This window comes from Rhagoletis zephyria, unplaced genomic scaffold, assembly GCF_001687245.7.
Source record: "Rhagoletis zephyria isolate East Lansing unplaced genomic scaffold, Rhagoletis_zephyria_1.1 Rzeph_scaffold_00101, whole genome shotgun sequence".
NCBI lineage: Eukaryota > Metazoa > Arthropoda > Insecta > Diptera > Tephritidae > Rhagoletis > Rhagoletis zephyria.
The window spans coordinates 34323-61766 of NW_016157185.1; the positions used below are offsets into that span (position 1 = coordinate 34323).

The 27444-nt window shown below is 38.0% G+C and overlaps 1 protein-coding gene across 2 annotated transcripts in view; it reads left to right on the forward strand.

Moving 5' to 3' along the window:
* The window catches only part of skd (mediator complex subunit skuld), a 78812-nt gene that overhangs the window by 28748 nt on the left and 22620 nt on the right, over window positions 1-27444 (forward strand). For both annotated transcript variants that reach the window (XM_017632865.1, XM_017632871.1), the window contains exons 2-5: window positions 7071-7164; window positions 7231-7314; window positions 7558-8018; window positions 8098-8971. In XM_017632865.1, the coding sequence (XP_017488354.1) occupies window positions 7071-7164; window positions 7231-7314; window positions 7558-8018; window positions 8098-8971 (1513 nt within the window). The remainder of the gene's footprint in view (window positions 1-7070; window positions 7165-7230; window positions 7315-7557; window positions 8019-8097; window positions 8972-27444) is intronic.

Genomic DNA, 27444 nt, shown 5'->3' on the forward strand with positions numbered 1-27444 from the left:
ATTAAAAGAACTTCTTCAAACGGTGTCCTACAAAAGCCCTTCTGAAAGCTCTTTTTTGAGTAGCCAAAGCAGAAGCCTTTCAATTTGTGCCGCTCCATACAAAAAATTACTGAGAAAAGATAACTTTCAGAAAGGCCTTTTGGATAAGATTTTAGCTCCTGATATTATCTACTGAGTAGTATTTATGTANAAAAAAAAAAAAAAAAAAAAAAAAAAAGATTTTAACCAAATAAACAAAACAGAAAGAAAATATTCAACATGTTAGAAAAAACTACTAATGACAGAAGGCTTCACCTTTTATCATAGCAAAAATCTGCTAAAAAATAGAGGAGTGTCTGCATTGACCTTCATTAAAAAATCAGTACAGTTTAAGGGCGGGCCAGGACTCCAGGACAATTTGTCTAAATCGGGACAAATCCAGAACGTCTGGCAGCCCTAACCTATAAATTAAAAAAAAAATAACATAATTATTGGAACGGGGAAAAATTAGATTTCGCAGGCCAACAGCTATTTATTTATAAACATTTTCTTATAAAAATATGGTTCATTCTATAACAAATACCATACAAATTCGCATTTAAAACATCGTGAAAATATAAAAATTCAGCGAATTTTCGCCAAAATTTTACACTTTTTTTTAGAATTCTGGGAAAAGTTTTGCGTATGCATTTTTTTATAGCACATGCAATTTTAGTATAATAAAGTGCGAGTTTCATATGTCTACAAAATATCGTCGATTTTTGGCAGTTTTTTACGGTGTCACTCATTTTCTTCCATACGAAGTATGTTCGACATTTTTTATATGGAAGCAAATTAACAACACTGTCAACAAACGAAAAAAAAGAATGTCCAACAAAGAAATATGTATATTAAAAAGTAAAAAGAGCCAAAATGTTTTAAGCAAAGAGAAATTAAAAAGAAGCTACACTTTGCTAAGAGAGGAGCCGCAATTGCGCACCGTTGTGATATATCTTTTATAGAGAAGATGTAAATAGTTTTTTTTTTTATCAATTGCAATTGAAAAATTGTGCCACCTTTATATTGGTTAATCGATTTTATCATGGTAAGCCGCAATTCTGAGGTATTCATTAACGGCTTCTTGCACCGGCAGAAGTCTTTCCAAGTAGTTCGAGCCACGCAAACGAACCTGGCTGGGTTTTCGAGTTTTTTTCAAGCTGTTATTTTGTTTCACCTGTGTGTAATCAAATCTTGCAATAAATTTTTACCAACTTCCCGATGACTAGAGACTTGAAACTTTAAACTTAGCTAAGAACCCGATGACAATGTGAAATGTGAATTAATCCGCTAGGTGGCGCGTGTGTCGAGATATTTGAAAACCCCGCATCTATTGACAGATATGGTTCATATTTAGAATGTAAAGAAATAACTCCACAAAAAATTTTCCCCGTTAGGTGGTGCTGGGGTCGGATTACAATCTAATAATAGGTAGGGCATCTCGTGTTAATGTAGCTGACTAGCTGACCCGTCAAATAAAATTGCGCGGAACACTGGCAAATGTTATTGAGGAATTCGGTGCAAATTCAGGACGCTAGGTTGTTCCTAAAATATCTCAATCTCAGCGTACATGTAATTTGCTTTTACTTTGCCTTTTTAGTTAGTATCAAAAACAAGGAAGTTATACAAATTTTTAAAAAGCCCTATCTGCAGTTTTTGATTTACTTTGTAACCGACTTCAAAAAAAAAAAGGAGGAGGATATCAATTCGTCGAAATATTTCTTTTGTATATGTATGCTTTGTATGTTATCGCATAACTTTGTACCACCCCTGCAAACCATTTTTGCAGAGTATTCGTTAAGATTTAGTTCAATTTTTTGCCGAATTTTCTAAAATGAAATAAATTACGCACACTTCCATTCTTTTACGAAATTTCGGAAGAAAATCTGTGAAGCAACGAAAATAATGCTGCTATGTGAAGAATATCTTTCAGAATTTTTCCAGAATTTTCTTTATTTTTCGTACAGAAATTTCTTTACGAGTTCGTGTCAACCACTTCAAATAATTTTCTTTGGAAATTCGTAAAAAAATCGTTACAGAAATGAGATACTCCTAACGATTTCCTTAAGATTTCGGGAACTTTGGTTTGCAGGGACGTTACCCGATTTCTATTCTATTTTTATTTCACTTAGATCCGATCATTGGATCAGGAAGAACTTAACGGTAATTTTAATTTGTATATGAGAATTGAAGTCGGTTTTATTTTTTGCTTAAAAATTACCTGTAGTGTTTTTTTTTGTGCTTTTGTAAAATAGAAAATTTGCTGACTAAGGCCTTTGCGAATTAAGGTAACGATATGTACTATGTTTGTACATTTTAAGACTATACTATAGTTTGTTTACCTACATACATAAATACAACATGCTTAGTTCAATTTCTATATTATTGCCGTTACTGTAAAATTGCCTTACTCTCTGCTCTATGCTCATGCGTACATATTTACATATGTGCATGCATAGGTACTTAACTACTTATCCGTTTTACTTCGCAACAAGGTTTTATGTCGTCATTTGGCTTGTAGCGAGAGGTGAATTAGATTGCTCTTCTCTGATGTTGTTCGGATTTTGGTGACTGTTTTTGTCTGGTATTCGTCATAGTTGGTTGTTGATTTGATAATTCCATTTCCATTTTGTTAATGTGGTAGTATTTAAAAGTCGATTTTGCGTTCTTTGAGCATGCTCGAAGAGAACTTGTCTATGTTCGAAGATAGATGGTACATATGTATGTATGTAAATGTTTACACGCAAACCCATGTGAAAAAGTCAGATGTACATATGTATTTGTATGTACTACTACTCGCGACTGTATGGCTATTTGCCCTGATGTGTTTTTCCGATTGGCATTTTTGTATTTGTTTATGTTTCTTTCTTGTTTATATCTAATATGCACCTGCACGATAAACATATGCACAAGCCTGCATATACCCAGCAAAAAATCGGTAATCGCTTTTAGTGGTAACGTGTTCTAGAAGGCATAGCGTTATAATGCCTTCGAATTTTTCCGCTTCTTTTAGGCATTGCCGGTAATGCAAAGTAGAATGTCCAACAATATTTTATTTATTTCGCTTCTTTGTTTGATTTCAGGGAATGCAAAGTAGAATGTCCTATAATATTTTATTTGTCTCGCTTCTTTGCTTCATTTCAGGGAATGCAAAGTAGAATGTCCTACAATATTTTTTTTATTTCGCTTCTTTGCTTCATTTCGGAGAATGCAAAGTAGAATGCTGCATCGTAGTCAGCTGAAAAATAGAATGAATACCCAAAAATTCTCTTTCTACCGTTACTTTCTGTGGAAATTTGTCTCGCATAAAAATCATGTTTTGCTTTGTTCAATTTGCAGCGAAGTTGAAGTCAGTCAATGAAGTGAAGTACAAGAGTGAGGAAGTACAATTTTAAGCTTAGTTAAATATGCATGTATGTACATACCGATTTTTAAGAAAATCTAAATACCTAAAAAAATACATATGTATGTATAAAAGCTGATTTATAAAAATTTTAATTAATTTTAATCTTTTAAGACATTTTCTGATTTCAATTTAATATAAATAAGTATGTACTTATCTAGGCATTCTACATTAGTTTCTCTGTAAGGCATTCTTTGTTCGCTTCTCTGGATTCTGTTTATCCATGCGTTCTCCCTTCGTTTGAAGGTAATGCTGCGGGTAAGGGCTTACCTCCAATGACATGCCCATGTTAAAATAAGGCCTTCTTGAAGCGAAAGGGTAAGCGATTCCCATCGCCTAGCTCGTTTCCACTTTCGTTTCTGTGGTAATCGTGTTTTTTGCTGGGTATATACATATACGCACGTTTTGTTTTTTGAACGATAAGGAAGTTCGAAAGCCTCTGCTTAGAGATGTGAGACTTTAACCTAATAAAGCTCTTGCTGTTCGGTACCGGTCCTACCGTTAAGTATTTCGGCGGTAGCAGTTTAAGCAATAAGCTCAGCTCACACGTACATATGTACGTTACTGTGCTAGCGAATCTACGTAGTGTATTCAGTCAGTTATTTTTTAATACTACCCGAGAGACCGTAAAGGTCAAGAAACGGGTTTAACTTACCAAGACTTATTCTTTTCAGCTCTTCTGAGGGTTTTCATAATTTTTTCTTCAAAATAGGTAACCGCATTCCAGCTTTCTGGATATTGAAACATGCTATGCGCATTATGTGCTTTAAGATGTCTATATACGTACTAAACATTTGTACATCCGTACATACATATGTTTGTATTTCGTCGATGCATTCGGCATTGCCGCTTCGTGTGATTACTAACAGCGTCGTCGATTAGTTACAGCATCGTATGGTTATTAATTCCCAGCCAGCAAAGAAACGCAAATTTTACCGACAGTGCAGTTTAGTTCAATTTTCCGTATCCGAAAACGCATACAAAAAAACTACAGTTATCATCAATTTTCGTATCCAGAAAACGTTCGAAAATTATGATGTAATTTGAAAGCAATAATTGTATTTTATTTCCTCAAGCTAAACATTTAACAGCATGCATGCGTAGTCGGCAGTGGCTGAGCGTGTCGCTGTTTGTTAGCTTCCAGCAGGAGCCGGGCGCTTCCTAATTTTATTTGATTTTGTTTTTTTTTTTAGCCATGAAAAGGTATCTGTGAAGTGCAGAAGGAAAGCGTATTGAACGAAAAATTCTATAAGACAAGTTTCAGAAAAAACAGCCGAAAACGTATGCGTTTCACGTACTGTTGTTTGTACATACATTACGTTCTACGGGGAACGTCCAGAAAGTAAGTGTACTGGAGCTCTCACGGCCGTAGGAAATATTTTTTTTCGGGTTCGCTAACATTTTTTTCGACAAGTTGGCAAGATCATCTATTGCGAAAAATGCCAGTTCAATCTCCCGCCATGTGCGAAATCCGCTATCACGTTGTGAAGGGAAAAATTCCAGTAGAGATTTTTAATGAGGTAAACGGTGTGGGGGGTGGAGTTTGGTGTCATGCTAACAAAGGGAGTCTGCCTGCTGCACGGCAATGCCAGAACTCACACGGGCAGTGCTCCGAAGAAACTTCTGGACTCTTGCTTGTGCAGGTGCACAGTGGTAGAACAAGTTTTTAAACGAACGAGGGTCGGAGAAGTGGGCGAGGGAGCTGATGGGAGTCTTTTTCGAGACAGACATCAAAAAATTAATCCCAGACCTCACCACCATCATCGAAAAATTTGGCGATTATGTTGAAATATAACTTACATGCAGTGCCGTTCAAAATAATAGTAGCACAATTGAAATGATAGTGTTATTTATTGTTAATATTTTTGGAAATGTGGGGCGATCTATATCGGATACCACATAAATAAAAGTTCCAAAGCTTGCACAAAGTTCACAAAAACTAATTAAACTTAAAAAAACGTTTATCAAAATGCCGATTTTTATAACTAGAGTGTGAAGTTTTATAGCCCATTCGATTTTAGTTATTATACTAAAGTGCAAGTTACAAGTCGCTAAAAATTACCGTTGATTTTTTAGATTTTTTTTTTTTAGTGGAGGGTGTTGCGCATTTTCTTCCATATATAAGTTAGTTTTCTTTTGTGTTGAATTATATATTAAATGAAAATTCTTCTTATTTGGCGCTGTAACCGCCCAAGCGATTTTGGCCGAGTTCAACAAAGCACGCCAGTCGTGTCTCTTCTGTGCCAACTGTTGCCAACTGCAAGCTCCAAGTGAAGCCAAGTCCTTCTCCACTTGGTTTTCCATCGCAGTGAGGTCTCCCTCTTCCTCTGCTACCACCAGCGGGTTCCGTGTTGAATACTTTCAGAGCTGGAGCGTCAGAGTCCATTCGAACGACATGGCCAAGCCAGCGGAGCCGCTGGATTTTAATTCGCGGTACTATGTCTATGTCGTGGTAAAGCTCATACAGCTCATCCTTAAATCGTCTGCGGTCTTCGCCACAGCCAGCGCGTAAATGCCTGTAAATCTTTCGCAAAATCGCTCTCTCGAAAACTCCAAGAGCCGCTTCATCAGATGATTTCATTGTCCATGCCTCTGCGCCATACACCAGCACAGGCATGACGAGTGACTTATCAGAGTGTGATCTTTGTACGACGAGAGAGGACTTTTCTTCTCACCTTCCTACTAAGTCCAAAGTAGCACTTGTTGGCAAGAATGATTCTGCGTTGAGTTACGATGCTGATATTATTATCCGTCTTAATGCTGGTTCCCAAGTAAACGAAGTTCTGCACTTTCTCGAAATTATAAATGTCAACAGTTACGTGGGTGCCAAATGCTCGAATGCGCCGACTGTTTCGTTTGATTACAGGAGATACTTCGCCTTGGCCTCGTTGACCACCAGACCCATTCACTTTACTTCCTTATCCAACTGGGAAAAGGCAGAACAGACTTCGCTATTTTTAATACCGATGATATCGATGTCATCGGCGTACGCCCGCAATTGCACGCTCTCGAAAAAAATGTTTCCTGAGCGGTTCAGTTCTGCAGCTCTTATCTTCTTCAACGGCAGATTAAATAAATAATATGAAAGGTAGTCGCCCTGTCTGAAACCCCGGAACGGAGAGGTCTTTTCCGATTCACTCACTGTCATTTTACACAGCTGTATCAGTTTCGAGGGGAGGCCAAATTCAGACATCGCGGTGTATAGGCAACTCCTTAGTGCTATCGAAAGCGGCTTTAAAGTGAGGTGAGTGTCGATCCTTTTCTCGGCTGTCTTTTCCAAGATTTCGCGTATTGTGAATACCTGGCCTATGGTGGATTTGCCACAATGATAAGACCCAACCAGTTTGTTACTTATGCTTACAAGGCTGATCTGCATACTGGAATAGCTCAGCTGGCAGGCTGTCAGCTATAGCAAATTATTAAAAATAAATAAACATAAGTTGCAAACAATATCATTTTGAATTTCGGTGCTCGATAAGTTGACCGCAGGTGTATGCATATCCAAATCATTCCAAAACTCTTCAAACTCTTCAAGAGGATCTCTTTAATTGATTAACTAGTCTTTTATTATAAAATTTGTTTGAGAATCCACCGTATATTAAAAATGTGCCTTTAAAAGTTAATAATGATGTATCAATTTTTTTATTTACAGCTAACCAAGCACTATGGAATGGAACCTGGGAGCGGGGTCTAACTTACGAATGCCGCTCACTTCTCTTCAAAGCTTTGCACAACTTAATGGAGCGGTAAGCACAATACAAAATCAAATTAGTCGTGCAATGGCAAAACTATAAATTAAAATATTTTCATAGGTTCGTATTGACCAAGGATATTGTACGCTTTGGAAAGTGGTTCGTTCAGCCGTGTACTTCCAACGATCGCCTATTTGGTAGAAGGTAAGTAACAGTCAGCTACATTTTATCTTTGGATAACCGCTATATACCTCTGGCTTTTTGTTTGGCTCAATCTTAAAACAATAAGTCCTAATGGATATCCTAAAGTAAATTGATAACAATTTCTCTGTGGTCCAGTTATGAGACACAACGTGGATCATCGTTCAATTTGTTACATTTTCCATTAATAGTATTTTTGATTTAAATCTTAATTATATTTTCATTACAAAAAAAAATTGTCTTCAGTTCGCAGCACCTTTCATTTTCATTTACGTTCTTCGTCCATGGGGATACCGTGTGCGCATCAATTGATTTGAGAGAACACCCAGCGGTGCGTCCTTTAACCAAGGAGCATTTAACGGAAGCGGGTGCTGCATTTGCTGCGGCTACCAATTCGCAAACACTGACGCAACCTCATGAACATGGCAATGCAACGAATTTGCCGGATGATGTGGTGAGTCCACATAATCCCAACAATGGTGGTAATGGAGATGGTGTAACCAACTCAAATTCCCCAAATACGTCCTCCATGCCAAAGCCGCGAAGGGTTATATTGGCGCCATTTGGTATGGCGGCAACGCTCACTGGTAATAGTTTTAAAGCTACGGATCCAATGGCCGAAAAGATTTTAGAAGATTGGACGTCGTTCTTTCCATTGTGCAATAAGGAGAACTCGGACGTGCCACCAGTAGTTGAAGTTGTGTCGGGTAAGATTTTTACATAGCTTTTTACTAGTTTTTGAATTTTTTAATGTGCTTTTTCATTTACGGTTGCTGTAATTTTTAGGTGGACATAAAATGTATCATCCCTCAATGTATGTACTAGTCACTGATTTGGATGACATGGAGGAAATGGAAGCGGCTGCGTCGCAAAAGGATTCATTGGGTACAACGTCTTCTGCGGAGGCTGCTGCATTGGCCGCCATTTCAGCTGCAAATTCCAATGAATTTGCTGGCGGCGGTAGTCGAAAGCCAACATCGCTTAACCCCGGTGGTTTGCAACAACAACAACAGCAACAACAACAACCATTCCACGCAGTAACCACCATAACAACAACCACTGTTGCTACGTCGAGCAGTCATTGCGATGACAGCAATAGTGTAGGCGACAGCAATAGCAGTTTAGCAATGGTTGAGCAACGTTTGCATGATCTGACAGCAAGAACGCAACCCTTCTATGATACCGCCCCAGGTAGTTTTATTGGCAGCACAACTAATACTCATGCCTCACCACAGGCAGCTACAGAAATGCCGGAGCGCGTATGGCAGGATTGTGTAACGAACACTTTGCATGTGGCGTATGCGGCCAGCGTAGCCACTTCGGTAGTGGGCACAAGTGTCGCAGCTGGAGCTGCTGGATACAACATATCATCTTCATCCCATACCACCACGACCGGCGGAAATACTGCAACGAGTAGTGGTTCAGTAGGTGGCGATGATTGTAATTCAACTAGTGGTGGTAATAATAGGAACATCGACAACAGTATGGGGAGCGGAGGCACTAGCAGCAGTTCTGTTGAAACGCAAAGTTCCAACGCAAATACGAGTGACGTGAAAGATGTTAAGGATATTAACGGGATGGAGATGAAAATGCGGATGCAGCAACTGCAATTTTGGGGATTTGTCGACCCCATGGAAAAAGCGCCTTGTACATGCACAAAGTAAGTTTTCTAACAAATTACCTACAAATATATGTTGTATTTGGCGGCTCGTAGAGTATGCAAAAGTAAATGTTCAAAATTGTGCATATAAATTGTACAAATTCGCAATGAAGGATTCATACATAAACGAAAAAATATTATGGTGTATGGACTATGAAGGATAATCAATTTTAAATAAGTGTTTAACTCAACTGCCCGCTCAATATTTGAGACAGAAACTTTTTACCTAGCAAAATATCCTGCATCTTAATTATTATATTTTTTTCTATTTTTATTGTAACACTGCTTGCCACTTCAAGCTTAATCTGTGTCCTGCATGAATCCTATATTTATCTTTTGAGGCTCTGGAAAAAAAGATTTGCTTATTCAGTTTTGAACTAAAAAAGTCCAGTATAAATAGTTTATTTGTTAAATACAATTAATTAATAATTTCTGTTTTATTACATATCACATATATAATACGTTTACCCTGTCGTTATGGAATATTCTACATATATACATATGTAATTGCCTCAGCAGTTGTTAAAATTAATCCTATTTAGAAAACGAAAAAAGTTTAAGATCTGTTAGAGAAACTTGACAGAAAATTGTATTAGTGTAAAGAAACGTGGGCCACCAATTTTCAGAATCTCATCGTCGTCGACACTCTCATTTTTCAAACTTACTTCTAGCAGCAAAAAGCCTGCAGCTTCTACTTCTTTGTCAATGACAACCCCTTTATTTAGTGTTTCCGGGCCAGTTTCGTCGTCTTTGCGTCTGAGCAACAGCAACATGATGATGGCTTTCGGTGGCAAAATGCACACTGGCTTTACTACGGGATGCAGCAGCAGCAGCAGTCCGAGTTCCATCTATACTCACCACAAACAACAGCAGCACCAACAACAACAATACCGTACTACATCTACACCATTAACATTGCTAACACCGCTGTCATCGTCGGCGTCATCGATGGGTCTGTCGTCAGCAAATAGCATCGCTAGGGGATCCCCGCCCCGTACGTCAATGCGTTCCACTCCATTTCATCGGCGACAACAGTGCGACTTGTACTTCGGTAACACCACTACTATCGGCAGTATCAGCTTGAGTGCAAATACATGCAATTCGATTTCAAAGTGTCAAAGCGACAGCGGTGGTGGTGGCGTTTGTTTTGACGTCGATGAAGGGGCAGTGGATAGAGTAGACGCTGCCGCAGCTGCTGCTTCCAATGGCATCGCTGTGCATTATCAAACTTCAGACACCATACCAAAGCAAAGGTTTGTGTGGTCTCTCTTTTTATCTCACTTTCTCTTTCCACTTCACGCTCTTACTATCTTCTCAATTCTCAACATGAACTCATTTGCTCTTAATCCCCGAAGTCATATCATCATTAACCTTTTTATTTGGAAATTGCTAAATACCACACTACCATTTGTCTGCTTGGGTCCCACTCCCAACATGCTCACTCGAATACTATATTTTACCTGCATAAACTGAAATGAAACCCTTTGCGTAACCTGGTGGAGTTTATACATTTCATTTCCCGAAAATAAAGTAACAAATAACTAAATGTAATATATGAGTTCTTAAAATGTAGAGATTATAGTAATGGCGTTAAAGTTACACAATATCAATTTTTTTAAACTGGAGTACAACTTGTATATATTTTACACGATATGAGTTATCGTAGCATATCAATATGTTGTTCGTGTTTTCGTCATTTATACCTGTATACATTTATAATACATATGCGTTTCCTATATACATACATACATATGTATGTACTTCTATTCAAGCTAAATTATCATATACTAAGCAGTATCTTCATGATTAGAAAAATTATACAGAGAGTAGTGCATCTGTATGGGCACAATCATTTAGGTTTTATCATATCACGTTATACAAATTTACATACATACATATCTAATAAAGGCCAACGGTTTTTTTATTATACATAGTAAGTCCACTTTTAACTTTAAAACGTTAATGTACTTCTAACGCTTAGCATGAAAAAACATACATATGCATATTGTTTTGGATTGGAAGCAATTCGGGAAAAGTTTGCGAAAGTTTAACTGTTTCTCATCGCTAATAAATATAACTAGTTTAAAAAAACTAAAGAACTCGCTTTTATAATTTCCATTCGTACTGTCATCGGGTTAATTTAAGAATGGAAATGTAAAGAGCAATTCCCATTCGTACAGTCGTCAGGTATGTAACTTGAGAATGGAAATCGCTTGCTACTTTTAGGCGCATCAATATTACATACATAGTTACATCCCAAGCTAATAAAAGAGAGGTAAAAAGATACTATTTTTATTGTTCTTTCCAATTGAGTTGGCAAAAAATTGAGATGTGCACTCTTCTGGCGCATTTGAAAAGCTAGCTAACTCTTACTTTTAAGCCATGAATGTACGGTTGAGTTATGCGAAATTTATCCAACACGTCTAGTTGAGACGTTCAAAATGCAAATCAAGACAAATTTGTGCTTGACTCACCATCTGTGAACTGACATGCCTTATAACTTCACGTTTTCACATATTGTAGTGCGGGTCTCCCGAGGCAGACAAAGTTCTGTCCCGTCCACGTCCAGTGGTTGTGTGCCCAGAACGGCATTCACAGGGTGGGAGTCTACATAACTCGAGACTGATTCCCTGTGAATGCAGTTGTCTATTTGGGTGACCACGTCTATGGCGCCCAACAAGAAACTACTTGCAGAGCATTGTGTTGTGCTCCTTTATCGGGAGCATTTTCGCCTCGTCGTGCAGGTGGTGTTCTGGCGACATCAAAATGCATCCGGTCGCTGTCCGTAGTGCGGTGCTTTGTGTAGTCTGCAGCTTCATCCACTGCATACTACTTGTCCCCGGCGGCCACACTGCTGCTTCGTAATTTAAAACTGTCCGGCCTATTGCCTTGTATGTTGCCAGCGGCTCTGTACTGTTTTGACAATAGCGGTTGCGTGCGCAGAGAAGGAGATCAGACTGTCGATGGTTACTCCAAGTATTTTGGGGTTATTCACCGTCGGAAAGGTGTATCATCGACGTGAATTCCCAGCGGTAGCCTGACCTCTTTCGTCCAGGTGGTGAACAAGGTCGCTGAGGATTTTGTAGGGGAGAGGGTTAGGCTCCTTGCAGTGAATAAGCGAGAAAGCTCGGAGAGATACCTTTTTACTTTAGAACACAAGTCATCAATTCCATTCCCAGACGCCATAATCGAGCATTGTCTTCGTAAGAGACATTCGAGACTCCCTCTGGTGGTTGAGGGAGCTTTGAAATGTTAAAGTTAAACAGTAGTGGGGAAACGACACCACCCTGAGTTTGCTCGATTTGTCTCTAAACATTTCCGACGAGTGTCGACCACTCAGATAATTCGCCAACCACTGTTTGAGAGAGGTAGGCCTCTATGTCTTGTAGTAGCGTGGAGTGGCTGACGGTGTCAAACGCCTTTGACAGGTCCAACGCTAGTAGAATAGTTCTCCCACAGGGACGGTTGCGGTTAAGGCCACGTATTATCTGAGTGTTTGTGGCGTTAAGTGCTGCTGTTGTACTCTGCACTTTACGGAAACCATGCTGATGCTTCGCTGTGGTCAGGTGGTTCGTGAAATACGTGAGCAGTGGGGCCACTTTCCCCATCTTCCAGATGTCTGGGATGATGACAGTGGCCATTGACATATTGAGGACCTCCGTTAGGTCAGCATCAACATGCATATTCCGTCGGGACCTATGGCTTTGGAGGCTTTCGCCTTCCCGATGGCCACCTCAACTTCACCGCTAGTGAAAGCAAGGGGGCACAAGTTGTTGGCAGTTTGTGCAGCCTTCTGGTCACTCGACGCTTGGCTTTGTCCGCCGGGGGAGTCAGTATGAACTACCGGCTAAAATAGCTCGCGCATCGCTCCGGGTCCGACGAAGCATGGTCGCCGAAAGAAATTTCGACCTCACGGTTGAACAAAGCTTACTCACACCAGAGGTGAAATTACAGATTCTCTTCCCACTTTTATCCGCTTATGAACGTTAACTAGCTGCCGAATCTCCGCGTTGAGATCCCTGATATGGGGATTTCCGGGATCGGCCTGACGAAGGTTGTCACGCTTATCGGCTAGAACAGCCGCTTCAGCAGGGAAGTTTGGACGGGGGTCCGTGATGCATCCTGCCGGTACGAAGCGAGCTGCAGCAGCAGTGACAACCCGGCCGAACTTACGTTCACCAAGGTGGACGTCAGTTGGTGGGGGGAGCGCAGCGAAGGTGCTCTTAGCAAATTCCGTGAATCCTTTCCAATCAGATTTAGAAAAGTTGATATAGGTCCCGTGTTCCGCGGTAGCGAAGTCGGTTGGTTTATCGATCGAGATGACTATGGGCAGATGGTCTGAGGCCAAAGTCAGCATAGGTCGCCATGATACGCTGTTTATCAGACCAGCGCTGACTTGACTATTGTTATGCTGCCGATAATCCTGGTGGGTGTCGTTCATTGTGCATAATGTCGAATCGTCTATCTGCTCAGCCAAGTCTGTTCCCCTACGATCGTTTGACAGGCTTGACTGCCAAATATCGTGGGATCGTGGTGCTCATTAAAGTCACCTACTACCATACGGTTTTCGCCTCTGAGATGGCGTGTCACTCTCTATTTCCGTTGCCGAGTCTGATTCCTCCACCGGGCAGGTAACCTCGACCTATCGTCGTCTACTGAGCCGACGACCTACATAAAGGTAAGGGGAAAGAACGGTCGGCCAGCAAAGCGCCTTGCTGCGCTAAGTCCACTGTTACTCCCGAGGCGGACAGGTATCCGGGAGGTACCGTTAGAATACAATCGGAAAGCTCCCTAAATGCAAACCATCCAATGGCCATGATGACGCATGACACTCTGGATCTAGATCTATAGTGTTCGGTGGTCACCTCATGAAGGATGCGATAACGCGCACTACGGTCTTGATCTGGGAGTGGCTAGGAACACAGGATTACGTGTGTGGGTGATGCGCACATTACATTACGCTCTTCGTCGATGCCTACATTACGACGTACACCGGTGTCCTCAATGGCGCTCGAAATGATACGCCACGCAGGTGTGTTGAGTCCCTCAGCAGCCCAAACGCATAATCTGATAACTTGTGAGCACTTCTCGACAGGAAGATGGACATATTGTGCATCGGTGGGATGTCATCGCCACGTTTCACACTTAATACGGCGCCTTTCCAGCTTTCTAACTTTGGTGCAGCCTCCTCTAACCATTTTGTCATACCTTCATCTTTGCAGTCCACTGGCAACATGGCAGCAGCTGGCTATCGAAGATCGAAGATTGAAAGTGAAATTCGTATTATGAGCTATGCAAGCGTGTCGAAATTTTCGTTGAGTATCGAATTTTCTGTCGAACAGAATTTTGCTTTCGATGGTGTAGCGAAGTGTTAGAAAATTGTGAAAAATGTATGATTTTGTATATGTTTTCTTACATTCTGGCGGCTAGACACCAATTTTAAACAATTTTTATTAATTTTATGCAGCTCTAACGTAAATGCAAGCTCGAAAGGCTGGTTTTACTTATGAAAGAAAATCCCAATATTCTGTTTGCTCGATCTCTGAGAACAAAATCATAGAACTGTTTATAGTTTTAATATATAGGGTGTATTCGAGCTGCAATAAATGCTGCAGTGTTACTTTTTATGAAAGAGTATCACGTTCTACGCGAAAATTTTTACAATCAGTTGCTCATCATTGGCAAATCAAAAGCAACATAAAAATTTTTACTGCGCAATTTTTGCAGCATTTTAGAAAATTTTCAGTTGAGCATCAGTCATCAGGAAAGCAACAAGGCTGCAATATTGCGGTAATTATTATGTAGCTCGAACGCGCCCATATTTTAAATAGATTTGGATCACAAAATTTCTTAAATATATTGTCTGTCAAAATATATACGAAAGACTACACTTAAACTCTCAAACGTTTTCTGCTCCTGGCCAGTTTTCTAAGCTCTCATCCTCTGACTAATCGTTGAACCAGAACTCCTATGTACTAATTTTTACCACGTTTTTATAAACTCGCTTTCTTTTTTATTTCATTTTGATTTGCACAAATTTACATATGTACATATGTATAAGCACACTATTTAGTTTGCTCGATTCGTAAACAAAGCTTCTTAGCGGTGAAAATATACTATTGTGAACAACCTAAACGACCGAAATTCACAATAGCGCTATTCTCCATCGAATGGACGCCATAATACCAAATGAAAATTCGTNAGTCATCAGGAAAGCAACAAGGCTGCAATATTGCGGTAATTATTATGTAGCTCGAACGCGCCCATATTTTAAATAGATTTGGATCACAAAATTTCTTAAATATATTGTCTGTCAAAATATATACGAAAGACTACACTTAAACTCTCAAACGTTTTCTGCTCCTGGCCAGTTTTCTAAGCTCTCATCCTCTGACTAATCGTTGAACCAGAACTCCTATGTACTAATTTTTACCACGTTTTTATAAACTCGCTTTCTTTTTTATTTCATTTTGATTTGCACAAATTTACGTATGTATGTACATATGTATAAGCACACTATTTAGTTTGCTCGATTCGTAAACAAAGCTTCTTAGCGGTGAAAATATACTATTGTGAACAACCTAAACGACCGAAATTCACAATAGCGCTATTCTCCATCGAATGGACGCCATAATACCAAATGAAAATTCGTTCGATCAACACTTTCGACCACAGTCGAAGATCGAATGCAACTCATAATAGAGGCCGGGTGTCTTACCTGCCTCCAGGTACCTCACATAGCGTATCGAAGTTCACCCACATGGGGCCAAGTCGCCGGCGGTCGTCCAGGGCTCCTGGTTATGGTTGGTTTTTCCCGCCTATCCAGGTGGCGCTCTCTCTCTTGCCTCGTAGAGTCTCGAGATGCTGTGGAGCTAGTACGGCTGCGGGACCTATCCCACATTCGAGCCTGTCCGCTGTCGTGCCTACTTCGGTGCCTCTTTTGTTGTTTGGTGGTCTCATGCCCACCTATTAATCTCAATAAATATTGCAGCCTCAGCATCGGAGAGACTGTCTAAAAATTTCTTCCTCCGAACCTCTTGCGTGCTACTTTTCTGCTTGGTTTGTGCCTCTTTGCGTTGTTCTGTCTTTGTAGCCTCTTTAGTTTCCTCTTTTGGTTTTTTGTTGTTGGTTTTGGTTTTATTTTCTTTGGTTGTCTTCACATTGTTCGTACTTCCGCGTGCCTGACTTGCTAGACGTATCGGTCTATTAGTTGTAGGGGAATCTCGTCGTCCGCCGCTCCACACACCGACTCTTTAGTCTAATCTAAACGCGCAAAATTCATTCATTCGCGTGTTGAAGGAAAAAGCTCAAATATTTTTTGTATTATTTGAATTTTACCGGTAAGTATATCTGTTTAGAAGTGTTCAAAAGTTGTTGGTTTTGTTTTATTTAATTGTTGGTATTTATACGTCTTTTATTAGTTCTGCGTAAAATATATGAAAATGTGAAAAGAAAAGATTGCCAAAAATTTAAACCACGCTGAACCATAATAATTTTTGCGTTTTTGAAATATGTTATCGTTATTGCATATATTCGAATAGAATTTCCCTGCCCCTAGGTGCCTAACTTCGAAGCAATGCCGATAACGAGAAGGGGTTGTATGATGTATGGCAAGGGTTCCCAAACTGTTTCCACCGCGGCACCCTTGTTGTGCTAAAGAAAATCAGTTTTCAGACACGTCAAGTCTTGCTTTCAAGTCTGCTTGTTCCAATGCGAAGGAGATGAGAAGAGATGGGAAGAGTACAGATACCTCCGTACCGTCAATTCCTTTCAAGTTTTCTTGTCTCTTTGGATATTTTCGTTGCCTTCCATTTAAAGAACCAAGAACCATGATAAAAAAAATAGGAAGTTGGAACCGCTGAGAGGAATTTTTCAAATTCTTGACGTTTGCAAGCAATTTAATTTTAAAATTTTACACACAAACTCACATACACATTCTCAATTTCAATCTCAAACAACAACAACTTTGAACAATTCCTTTTTTTACTCTCAATTTTATGCGATTTTAAAATGTTGGCAAACTTCAAAAAAAAAATCATGGCCGACGCATTGAGAGAACGGTTTTACCTTACTATGCTTTTATCATGCCAAGAACTTGAAATCAATAAAAAATGACGCGCCTGGTAGCAAATAGAAAAATTAAAAGAGAATGCGAAAAAATTGCTTTCAAGACTTGACGTGTCTGAAAGGGGACAAACAAAAAAACAACGCAAACTTTATGCTTCTTTAGCTTTAATGTGAGGACTGAAATTATTTTGATGATTTCATTATTTTTTTGAGTTTCTTGGGAGCTTTGACCACGATTCAATAATAATAATAGGTTTGCTCAGAAAACAGTTTTCTCGCTCCCTCTTGACAAAATCTGCTCCCTTAGCAAGGGACTATGTGTGGGTTCGTGTTCGGTAAATTCAAAGTTAAACTCTTGTTGGTGGTTAAGTTAACAATCGTTTAACTAAGCACTGTGAATCCCGCCCTAAGTGTTCTATAAAATGTTAAGCTTAGGTGTGTATGGTATTTGTTAGAGATTTATTTATTTATAAAATTTGCTTAAAGAGTAAATCTTACAAGCTAATTGTAAAATAAAGCAATGCATCGAGGCCTTACGCTTAATATGTGTTTATAGATAGATATATAGGTATAGGTTGGTAATTTTATGGAATTTAGTGGTTAAGGATGGATATTGAATCGGAAGTTGGGGAAGATATGTGGCTCATTGGGTTTGTGTTGGTGAAGACTTGTCTTCTGCGGGCGGAGTATATTGGGCAATGGAGAAGGATATGTGGTATGGTGATTTTTATGTCCGAGTTGCACGTGCATGTAGTTGGATTAGTGTTAGTAATGAGATGCCCGCGTGTAGACTTTGTATGTCCAAGTCGAAGTCGTCCGAAATTTATGACGTACAGTCGAGTAACTTTGCTTTTATTTTTTGTAATAAAGGCTGTTATATGAGTTTTTGTGTGGTTTACTTGTTGGTACCGTGCATTAGTTAAGCTCCATTCATGGTGGTGTTTCCTGTAGAAATGTTTTTTAATATGTTTTTTAATGTCAGTTAAGTGGAAGTTTTCTGTAGTTAGTACTGGTGCTTGATGTGCTTGTTTAACGGCATAGTCGGCGAATTCATTTCCAGTTATGTTGGCGTTTCCCGGACCCCAAATTAGTATTATTTTAGGGTATTTTGCTATCATGATATTTCTAATAGTGGTTGAGTAATGGTCGCCGTAGTTTATGTTTGCTATAGAGTTTATAGCCGAAAGGGAATCAGAGCGAATTGCAAAATTTTTGTTTTTGCTCTTTATTGTGTTTATTGCTTCGAATATGGCTATAATTTCTGTGGAGTATATTGAGCTATAGCAGGGAAGGTTTGAAATGTTTAAAACTTCATTTTGTAAGGTTATGCTGTATGTTACATTGTTGTCGACCTTAGATCCTTCTGTGTAGATAAAGGTGTAGTTTTGTTATTTCACTTTAATTTCGTAAAACTTTGTTTGATATTGAATTGGGTTCGTGTTATTTTTGTTTAAGTTATTTAATGTAGTAAATATTTATTGCTTTAGGGTTAAGTGTCCAGGCAGGTAAATTTTGGATGATGTGTTTTGGATGTTTAAAAGGTATATTGGTTTCTGAGCAGAGGTTTAATATATTACCTATGGCTGGCTCTAGTTTTGGTATGTATTTTCTTTTCTTATAGTTTTCAGTGATATTATGGAGGGGGTTGCCTTTTACTGTTAGGAGGGTTTTATATAATCTTGCCGCGGTTAAGTCTCTTTGGTTTTCGATTGACAGTGTATTGGCTTCGAATAATACGTTAGAGATTGGGGTGGAGCGCAATGCCCCCAGAGCAGTTCTTAAAACTGAATTGAGTATTGTTTTGATCTTTTTTAACTGTGAGTTTGGGGCGAACCCGTATAAAAAAATGCCATAGTTAAGTTTAGGAACGAGTAGCGTTTTTACCAATGAGAGTAAAGTTTGTGTATCACAATTAAACTTTGGAGTAGCTAGGCATTTTATAATATTAAGTTGTGTTATCCTTTGTTGATTGTGACAACCAGTACTCCTAGCTCATTGCTTATTTGGTGGTTTATATCGTGAGATAGAATTGTACATTGGCAATTGTGTTTACGAAAAATGTGAATGCATTTGCTTTTTGATTGATAAAATGTCACTGAAAATGTTGTTCATGTCTATTAATGGATTTTTTTTCTTTTTTTTTTTACTTAACGATGATATTGAAGTCATCCGCGTATGCATAAAAATCGAATTCTTTGTGAAGAGATATTATGGAGCTTAATTTATTATAGGCGATAAGAAAAATAATGACCGATAAAGGTGTACCCTGAGGAATTCCATTGTCCATGGGCCGGATATCTGAGAACTCGTTATTAACCGTAAATTTACGGTGAGTCATAAAGTTTATGACATAGTTCGTAATTTTAGGGCCAAGTTTCCATGCTTTAAGCTGTGCAATTGTGTGAATGCCTATTTTGTCATAAGCCTTTTCGAAATCGAGAAATATAAGTGTTAGATGACTTTTTGAAGAGAGTTTAGTTGCAGCTAGATAATCTAATAAAAGAAGAGTATCTGCTGTCGATTTTCCTCTCATAAAACCCATTTGACGGCTATTGAGTAGCTTGTGCTTTGTTACAAACCACCCAAGCCGATTTGCAATTATTTTGTCCAAAACTTTGATAAAACAGAGGTTAAGTGATATCGGTCTGTACGAATTAGCGGCGGTTTTCTGTGATTTGGGTTTCGGCACTAAACTAAATTATATTTAAAAGTTTGTGGGATGTAGTTTTGAAAAGCGGAGTTATAAAACATTACTAGGCGTTTTTTGAATGACTCAGAAGAGTTAAGGATCATTGGATACGAAATTCTATCTATGCCTGGTGTTTTCCCTTTCAATTTTCTGAGTGCCGTTGTCAATTCTATGTACTTTATATCTTGTTCTATACATATAGATTCCTTGGAAGGGTTCAAGTGGATTGGGCCTTCTAATGTTGATCTCTTTCTGGTTTGAAAGCAGATAGGGAATTTCTGATCTGAAGCGTTTTCACTCCAGAATGTAGCAAGCTCATTGGCAATGTCCTTAGAGATTGTATACACCTGATTTGGATTTTTGTGCGATTGTAGGCACTGAATTCCATGAGGTAACTTGTACCCGCAGAATCGTCTTATGTTTGTCCAAATGGTTTTTGTGGGTGTATTATGGTTAATTTCTTCAGTCAATTTCTGTATGGATAGTTGTTTAGCTGTTTTAGTTTCACGTTTTAATTGGGAATTGGCCTTCTTATAGTTGAGGAGATTTTCCTGAGTCATATTTCTCCTAAATATATTGAACAGTCTATTTTTTTCTGCTTTTAGGTTAGTAAGATGGCTATTCCACCAAGGAACTGTTTTTAATTTCCTGTGTAATTGTGTTTGAGAGATTGATTCATTCACCGATTGTAGTAAAATTTTTTTGAGGTTAGAAGCTTCGGAGTTTATATTGTGGCTGACAGGTCTGATTGACTCATAGTGAGTACATTTTCTTTCGAATAGTGACCAATTGGCACGATTGACTTGGAATTTGGGTTTAAGGAGTATTTCCAAGTGATTTCTGCTCGGAAATAAGGCAATGACAATCGGATAGTGGTCGCTTCCGTTTAGGTCGTCTGAAGTCTTCCATCCCGCATTTGCGTCGAGATCGGGAGAGCAGAAAGTCAAATCGAGGTGAGTGAACGTGTTGTGTGTAGAAAGGTGACGAATCCCCTAGTCATTTAAAAGTATATAGTTGGATTGGTTGATGAAGTTTGCTAGTATGTTACCCTTCCGGTTATTTTTATGTGAGCCCCAGTGTTGGTGCCAGCTGTTAAAGTCACCTGTAATAATGTGTGAGTCGTGTGTTTGGTTAAATACATTTTCTAAGCTGTGAGTCTGAAAGTTGGAGGTGGGGGGAATGTATGCTGATGAAATTTTAAATTTTCTTATAGAATAAATTTCCACGGTTACGTTATCAAAGTCTTTTCGTGTTGGTACTATTTCGTGTTGAATGGAATTATGTAAAAGTAGGGCTGCTCCACCGTATGGTGGATTTGAGTTGAACGAATACATTGAAAAATTGTTAGGGATAGGAATATTTTGAAAGTTTGAAGATTCCGAAAATTCTGAATCGATGTTGTTTGTATCTAAGGAAGCAGGGCTTGTACTAAGTTTGGCATTTTTTTTGCCTTATACAACTTTTTTAACTCGTGTTTTGTTCTATTAGATACATATTTTGGTAAAATGCTGATTTTGTTTTCTTCTACAATTTGTTGTATGGTATTTCCCGGTATAGTGTTGCTGTTGAGCAAAACATCTGAGTAGTCAATTTGCTCTCGTTGCTTAGCAGCCGAAGTATGTGGTGATTGCGGATTATGTGGTAGGTTTGGTGAGTGTGCTGGATTTTTGTTGTTGCTAGAGCTCGTTGTTTGTGATATGTTAACTTCTGCTGTTCTTGTTGTTATTGGTGAGTGAGTTGTGGAGGATGGTGGATATGATGCTGGTGTTATTGCTGTTTTTTTTGCATATGTTGTTTTTTGTGGGTGACGGTCTCCGTACATAGTTATCGCTTTTCGTCTATCCACTTTTTCTAGTGTTATGATGGCTTGTATTTCTTTTTCTTTTACAAATATTGGACACCTTTTGTTCAGTGCAATGTGCTTGGCGTTGTCAATACCGTGGTAAATGCAGCTGCTGCAGGCAGTGGTGTTAGTTTTTTTTTGAGTGACCGTATCTCAAGCATTTCATACATCGGAGGGGAAGTGGGATGTATGGTCTTATCTTTACTTTTTCGTAGCCAATAAGTATGTCGTTTGGAAGTATAGGGTTATCGAACGTGATAATGAGTAAACCAGTTTCAACTAAGTTTTCGTCAACTTTCTCTTTATTTTTCTCACTTCACTAACATTTTGATTTTTGAGTTCATCTTTTATTATGTCTCGTGGTATACCTTTCAACTCACTTGAAAAAATATTGAAAATTGTTGAAATCGGACTAAAATTACGGCCGCTTTTCATATAACGGTAAATTTAAGAAATGCTTGAAATTTCAATATTTTGAAATTTAAGGACGCTAGTTTACTTAAAATTTATACACGCCGGCTTATCATGTAGCGGTAGCTTTCGGAAAGGTGGAAAACATATATTTAATACTTGCGCCGGGTATTTAATGTTCGGTTCCGCCCGAACTTAGACTTTCTTACTTGTATTTATATTGAAGAAATAAAAAAATAACAGGACTAAGGAGAAAATTTTCTTATAAATGCTTTTGCTTTTCTCATAAAAAAAAACTATTTTCTTAACAAATTTGATATATTTGGAGAGACCAGAAATGCGTTTTATCCACTCATTATTCCCACCATTGTTTATTGGTTTTTTTTATGTTTCAACTAGAGTTTGTAAACATGTGCTTATCATTGAAGAGGGAAACATCCCTCACTTGCCTCAATACAACTCAACTCAAAGCATTTCATTTGGTTTCTTTTATTGCAACTGAAAGACAAACGAGAGAACATTCGTTTATCTTCAAATCAGGGAAGAACGAATAGCATATTTCTGTATTTATCCTTCGTTGCTGGTCACACCATGCTCTCTTCAAAATCATGAGCCGCTATGTGTTTTTGCTCCCTTATTTTGCCTCACTCAGATATCTTGAAAATGGTAAACTCTTTTCAATGATAGTTATATACATACCAGGGTTGTTGTGAATATTCGCATTCGCATTCGCAACCGCCGAGCTTTCGCATTAATTTTAACATTCACATTCGCAATAATCAATGCGGAGCTTTTGCGAATGCGAATGTTGTGCAAGTGTTCAAGTTTCCACTTCTACTTGACCTTTGAGGTACGTCAAAGGGAACATAGTCCTTTTGATAATTTTTTTTTCTGTACTTTAAATAGCTGCGTTGGTTTCTTTCTTTATTTTGGTTTTTTGGACCAACTTTAAAAAAGCTACTAGACAAAAGAGAAGAAAGTGTGCACTGTAATTTTAAACTAAATTGTCGTGATGAAAGGCTGGCTTTAGTATAATGCGGCATTCCCTTTCTTCTTTAAACGACAAGGATTTTTTTGATGAGACTTAATAAGAATATTGACTTGCTAGTATCGGTAACTATTTCTTGCACGTTTATTTGCCCAACGTTTTTCAACGGCTCAGCGCCATTGAGTCATTCGCAATGATATGCTGCGAATGCCGATTTATACTAAACCCAGCCGTTCGACATAAGCTACTTTTCCATACGAACACAGATATATTCGTTTCTACCATTTTAAATGTGGCTCTTTGGGGAATTTATTTGTAGCAAAAATTTCGAAAACAGTAACTTTGTTTACTTCTCGGGCAATATCTTGGATCCTTGGCTAAAAACTTCTGTGGTAAAACTCTCCCCCTGCGTCTTCCTTCTTTGCTATTTAAAGTCAAAGAGTAAGCTGCTGCAATAGGGATTTCCAGCAGAAATGGTCAATGTCTGGCTATAAGAACATCGATGCTCAAATAATTAAAAAGCTATAGGTCTGACTTTTGATTAGATAAGAGTTACGTAACTATATGAGACCCTCATCTTCCGTGATTCCAATAATTCAAATTCTTCTATAGAGTAAACTAAGTTCTGGGTAATATTTTTCGATATATCCTCCCATATGTCCTAAAGGGTACTTTTAATGTCTCTCTAGCTCCCGATTTGACGCTCACATAGTTTCGCTTCCATGTAAACTCACAGATGCTCTATTGGGTTGTGATCAGGGCTCTGGGGAGGGTGTGGAAGCATCTTTTTTACATTGTACACGAGGCTTTCCCTTACTATTAGCGACGAACGTTTTGAATCATTATCGTGTACAAGGCAAACATTTTAGTATACAGTATCGGTCATATCTATAGCACGCCATTTCAAAGTGATATTGTGTGCCACTTATGTTTATTTATTTATTTTTAAGAATTTTCAATTAAAATACAGTTCATTCTCAGACAAACCCCATATAAACCCAAGTGTAACAATTTGTAGAAAACTAAAAAAAGTGCAGCAAATTTTCACCTAAATTTCAAACTTTTTTCTCGGAAGTGTAAACATTTTTTTGAGTACACAGTTTTTTAGCCCCTTCAATTTTAGTCTGATAATGTGCAAGTTTCAAGTGGCTAAAAGTTGCAGTTGAATTTTTAGAATTTTTTCCGCCAAAGGTGTTGCGGATTTCTTCCATATACAAATAAATTGAGTTTATTCATTATATGGAAGCCAATGCGACAAAAAAAATTCTAAAAAATAAACGGTAATTCGTAGCCACTTCAAATTTGCACATTATCAGACTAAAATTGAAGGGGCTAAAAAACAGTGTACTCAAAAAAATTCTTACACTTCCGAGAAAAAAGTTTGAAATTTAGGTGAAAATTTGCTGCACTTTTTTGTAGCTTTCTACAAATTATTAAGCTTGGGTTTGTATCGGGTTTGTCTGAGAATTAACTATATTTTAATTGAAAATTCTTAAAAATCAATAAATAAACATAAGTGGCACACAATATCACTTTGAAATGGCGTGCTATAGATATGACCGAAACTGTATATTTAATTTGGCAGCAGACTTTGCTGGGTAATCTTTTAAAATTATCAGTAGTCCACTTTAGTCATGCTGCTTTCAACAAAAATTTAATTTCCGACGCTATTTGTGCCCATCGCTCCTCATACCATGACATTGGCACCGGCATGTTTTGTCGTTTTGTTTAAATTATTGTTATTTATTTTAGTTTTACCTAACTAACGGTAGAGATATTCAACTTTGAAGATGAGTACCTTCAATGTACAATTTTGTTTTGGTTCACTGTACATGTTTGTACTAAATTAACAATTTTTTTTTAAAGAAAAATTTTTTTTGTAACTACTCAAAATGATATTAATTTCTGAACAATGCTAGAAACTTAAACATTTATTTTTACTTTTGTATGCATGCGGGTTGAATTGGTCTGAGTAAAAAGAAGCATAAACATATTAACTGATAGTTTGCGAAATGAGGACTTGCTGTAAATCCTAGTAAAAAGGAGCTCGTCTTGCTCACTAGGAGGTATAAAGTGGCCCACACCTCACCTCCCTCTTTCGGCTTAAGAATCGGAAAAGAAACTATGCACAGATTTGCGCATTTTTGAGAAAATTCAATTTTAATGCGTGCTTTCCGAAAATATCGCATAGAATTTTGTTTGATACATAAACAAATGGCTATGTAACCTTAAAAAAGGCAGATGCGATAGAAACGTTTCTCTGGTTATGTGCAAAATTTGATGGAAAGTGGGCAAAAGCTCATAAAATTAATCACTGTACTCATTAAAGAAATACAGTGTGTTCACTAAAAAACGAACAGTAATTACGTCTTTTCTATAAATGCGAATTAACATTGAATACATCAGTAGGCTGTAGATGAGTGCCATTTATAAAAAACGGTTCGAAGCATACTTCCTGACAAAGCATCCGAAGGGTCCAAAATGGAGTACAGATCAGGCCGCAAAATACATGGTAGCTACCTGGACTTTTGTTACAAGATGGTCTAAGCGCTGTGAAAAAACTGGAAACGTTGACGATGAACTAGGAAGAGGACCAAAAAGGAAGACTTCAGAACGGCAAGATAAGGCTATAGCAAACATTTTTCAAAGAAATCCCTCCGTTACCTTGAGAGGCGCTCAAAAAAAGCTTTCCGACGGCGGAATAGATTATCCCTTAATACAATTCGCAAAAGGTTACACGAAAGAAACCGCTTTTGACAAAAACTCATGTCGAAAAACGATTGCTCTGGGCAGAGCAAAATAAAAACCGTGACTGGACAACTGTAATCTTCACCGACGAGTCTTCATTTTGGCTAAATAAGAGAGAAAGTCGTGTTTGGTCGGAAAAAGGTTCACGTTTATGGTTGTTTTTCCGCAAAGGGATTCGGAAAGTTATTGTGCTTTACCGAAAACTTGAACGCGTCAAAAATGATCGAATTGTATAAAAGAGGTTTACTGATGTCTGCTGATAAGCTCTATGGAAAAAATAGTCGAAACTGGGTTCTGCAAGAGGACAATGATCTAAAGCATCGGAGTCGACTTTGCACTGAGAGGAAACAGAAAAATGGGGTAACAACAATGGATTGGCCATCCCAGTCACCTGATGCAAATCCCATAGAAAATGTTTGGGCACTAATGAAGCACAAGATAGCTAGAAAAAATCTGACAAAAATAAAACAGTTGAAAATAGCACTTAAACAAATTTGGAGAGGCTTTACTACAAACTATGCGGTTAAATTCATTTTAGATAGCAATAGTGATTGGATAAGCTATTAACTTAGACCTCAAAGCTGTATATAAAATACGTTTTAAAATAAACATTGGATTTGTATTTAAATTTGACATTTACCACTTTTATTTATGTTCGTTTTTTTTTTAGTGAAAAGACTGTACATACTGAGTTTTGCAATGATTTGAACATTTCCGGAAGTGTAAATCTCTAAAAATTTTTATTTTTGCCACAACTTTACAAATTGTGCACAAGGTATTATTATTTTGTTCGCATAACGGTTGTTTGTAACAGCCTAAATTAATCGAGATAGATATAGACATATACGTACACTGGCGATCAAAAGTGGGTGGAACTGAAAAATGTTTTAAGTCTTAAGATCCGAATAGGGCCACGACCTTCACCCATCTGTTTAATGGATGACATCTATTTTGTATGAAATTTAACAGTGGGTTGGCTGACAAAATTTTGGCCAGGATGTTTTTAATTAAATATTCAAATGTTGTTATTTTTTAATTTTGTACTCATTTGCTTAATGAACAAATTGTATACCAATCGAATTAAGCCTATAGAATGTGAAAACGCTGTTTCTTCGCACATTAAGTATGTATGATTCTTTATTTTCGTTGTGCATATTGTTGCACAGACGTAGAAATAAATGATTAGAATTGACTGATTAGTGTAACTGCAGCACTTACATATACATATGTACATATATATCGCTAGTTTAGAGTGAGCAGCTTCCCAAACTAGTTTTCTTCAAAAATTTTGATAAGATAATAACTATAAGAATCGGTAGAATTTGACGTTAATGAACATATTTTGTATTATTTACCCAGTAGATAATTTCAGGAGTTAAAAGCCCTTCCGAAAGGCCTTCCTGAGAATCAAGAGGCCTTCCACTCTACATTCCTTTCTCCTTTCTTTTTTGTATGGAGTGGCACAGATTGAAGGCCTTCCTCTTTCGCTACCCATAGAAGGCCTTCCAGAAGGGCTTTTATAGGACGTGCTTCAGAAGGCCTTTTGGAGGAGATATTTTAAAGTTGCTTCTTTAATTTATAAAATTCATACACCTTTGAAGTATTTGCTTAAGGTTTATATCAAATTTGTGTTATTGCAACTAAAAATGTTTATTAAAATTCATTTGTAGTGCTAAATAATATAAAGCTATGCATTCGCATAAATTGTAAATGGATAAGCCCTTCTA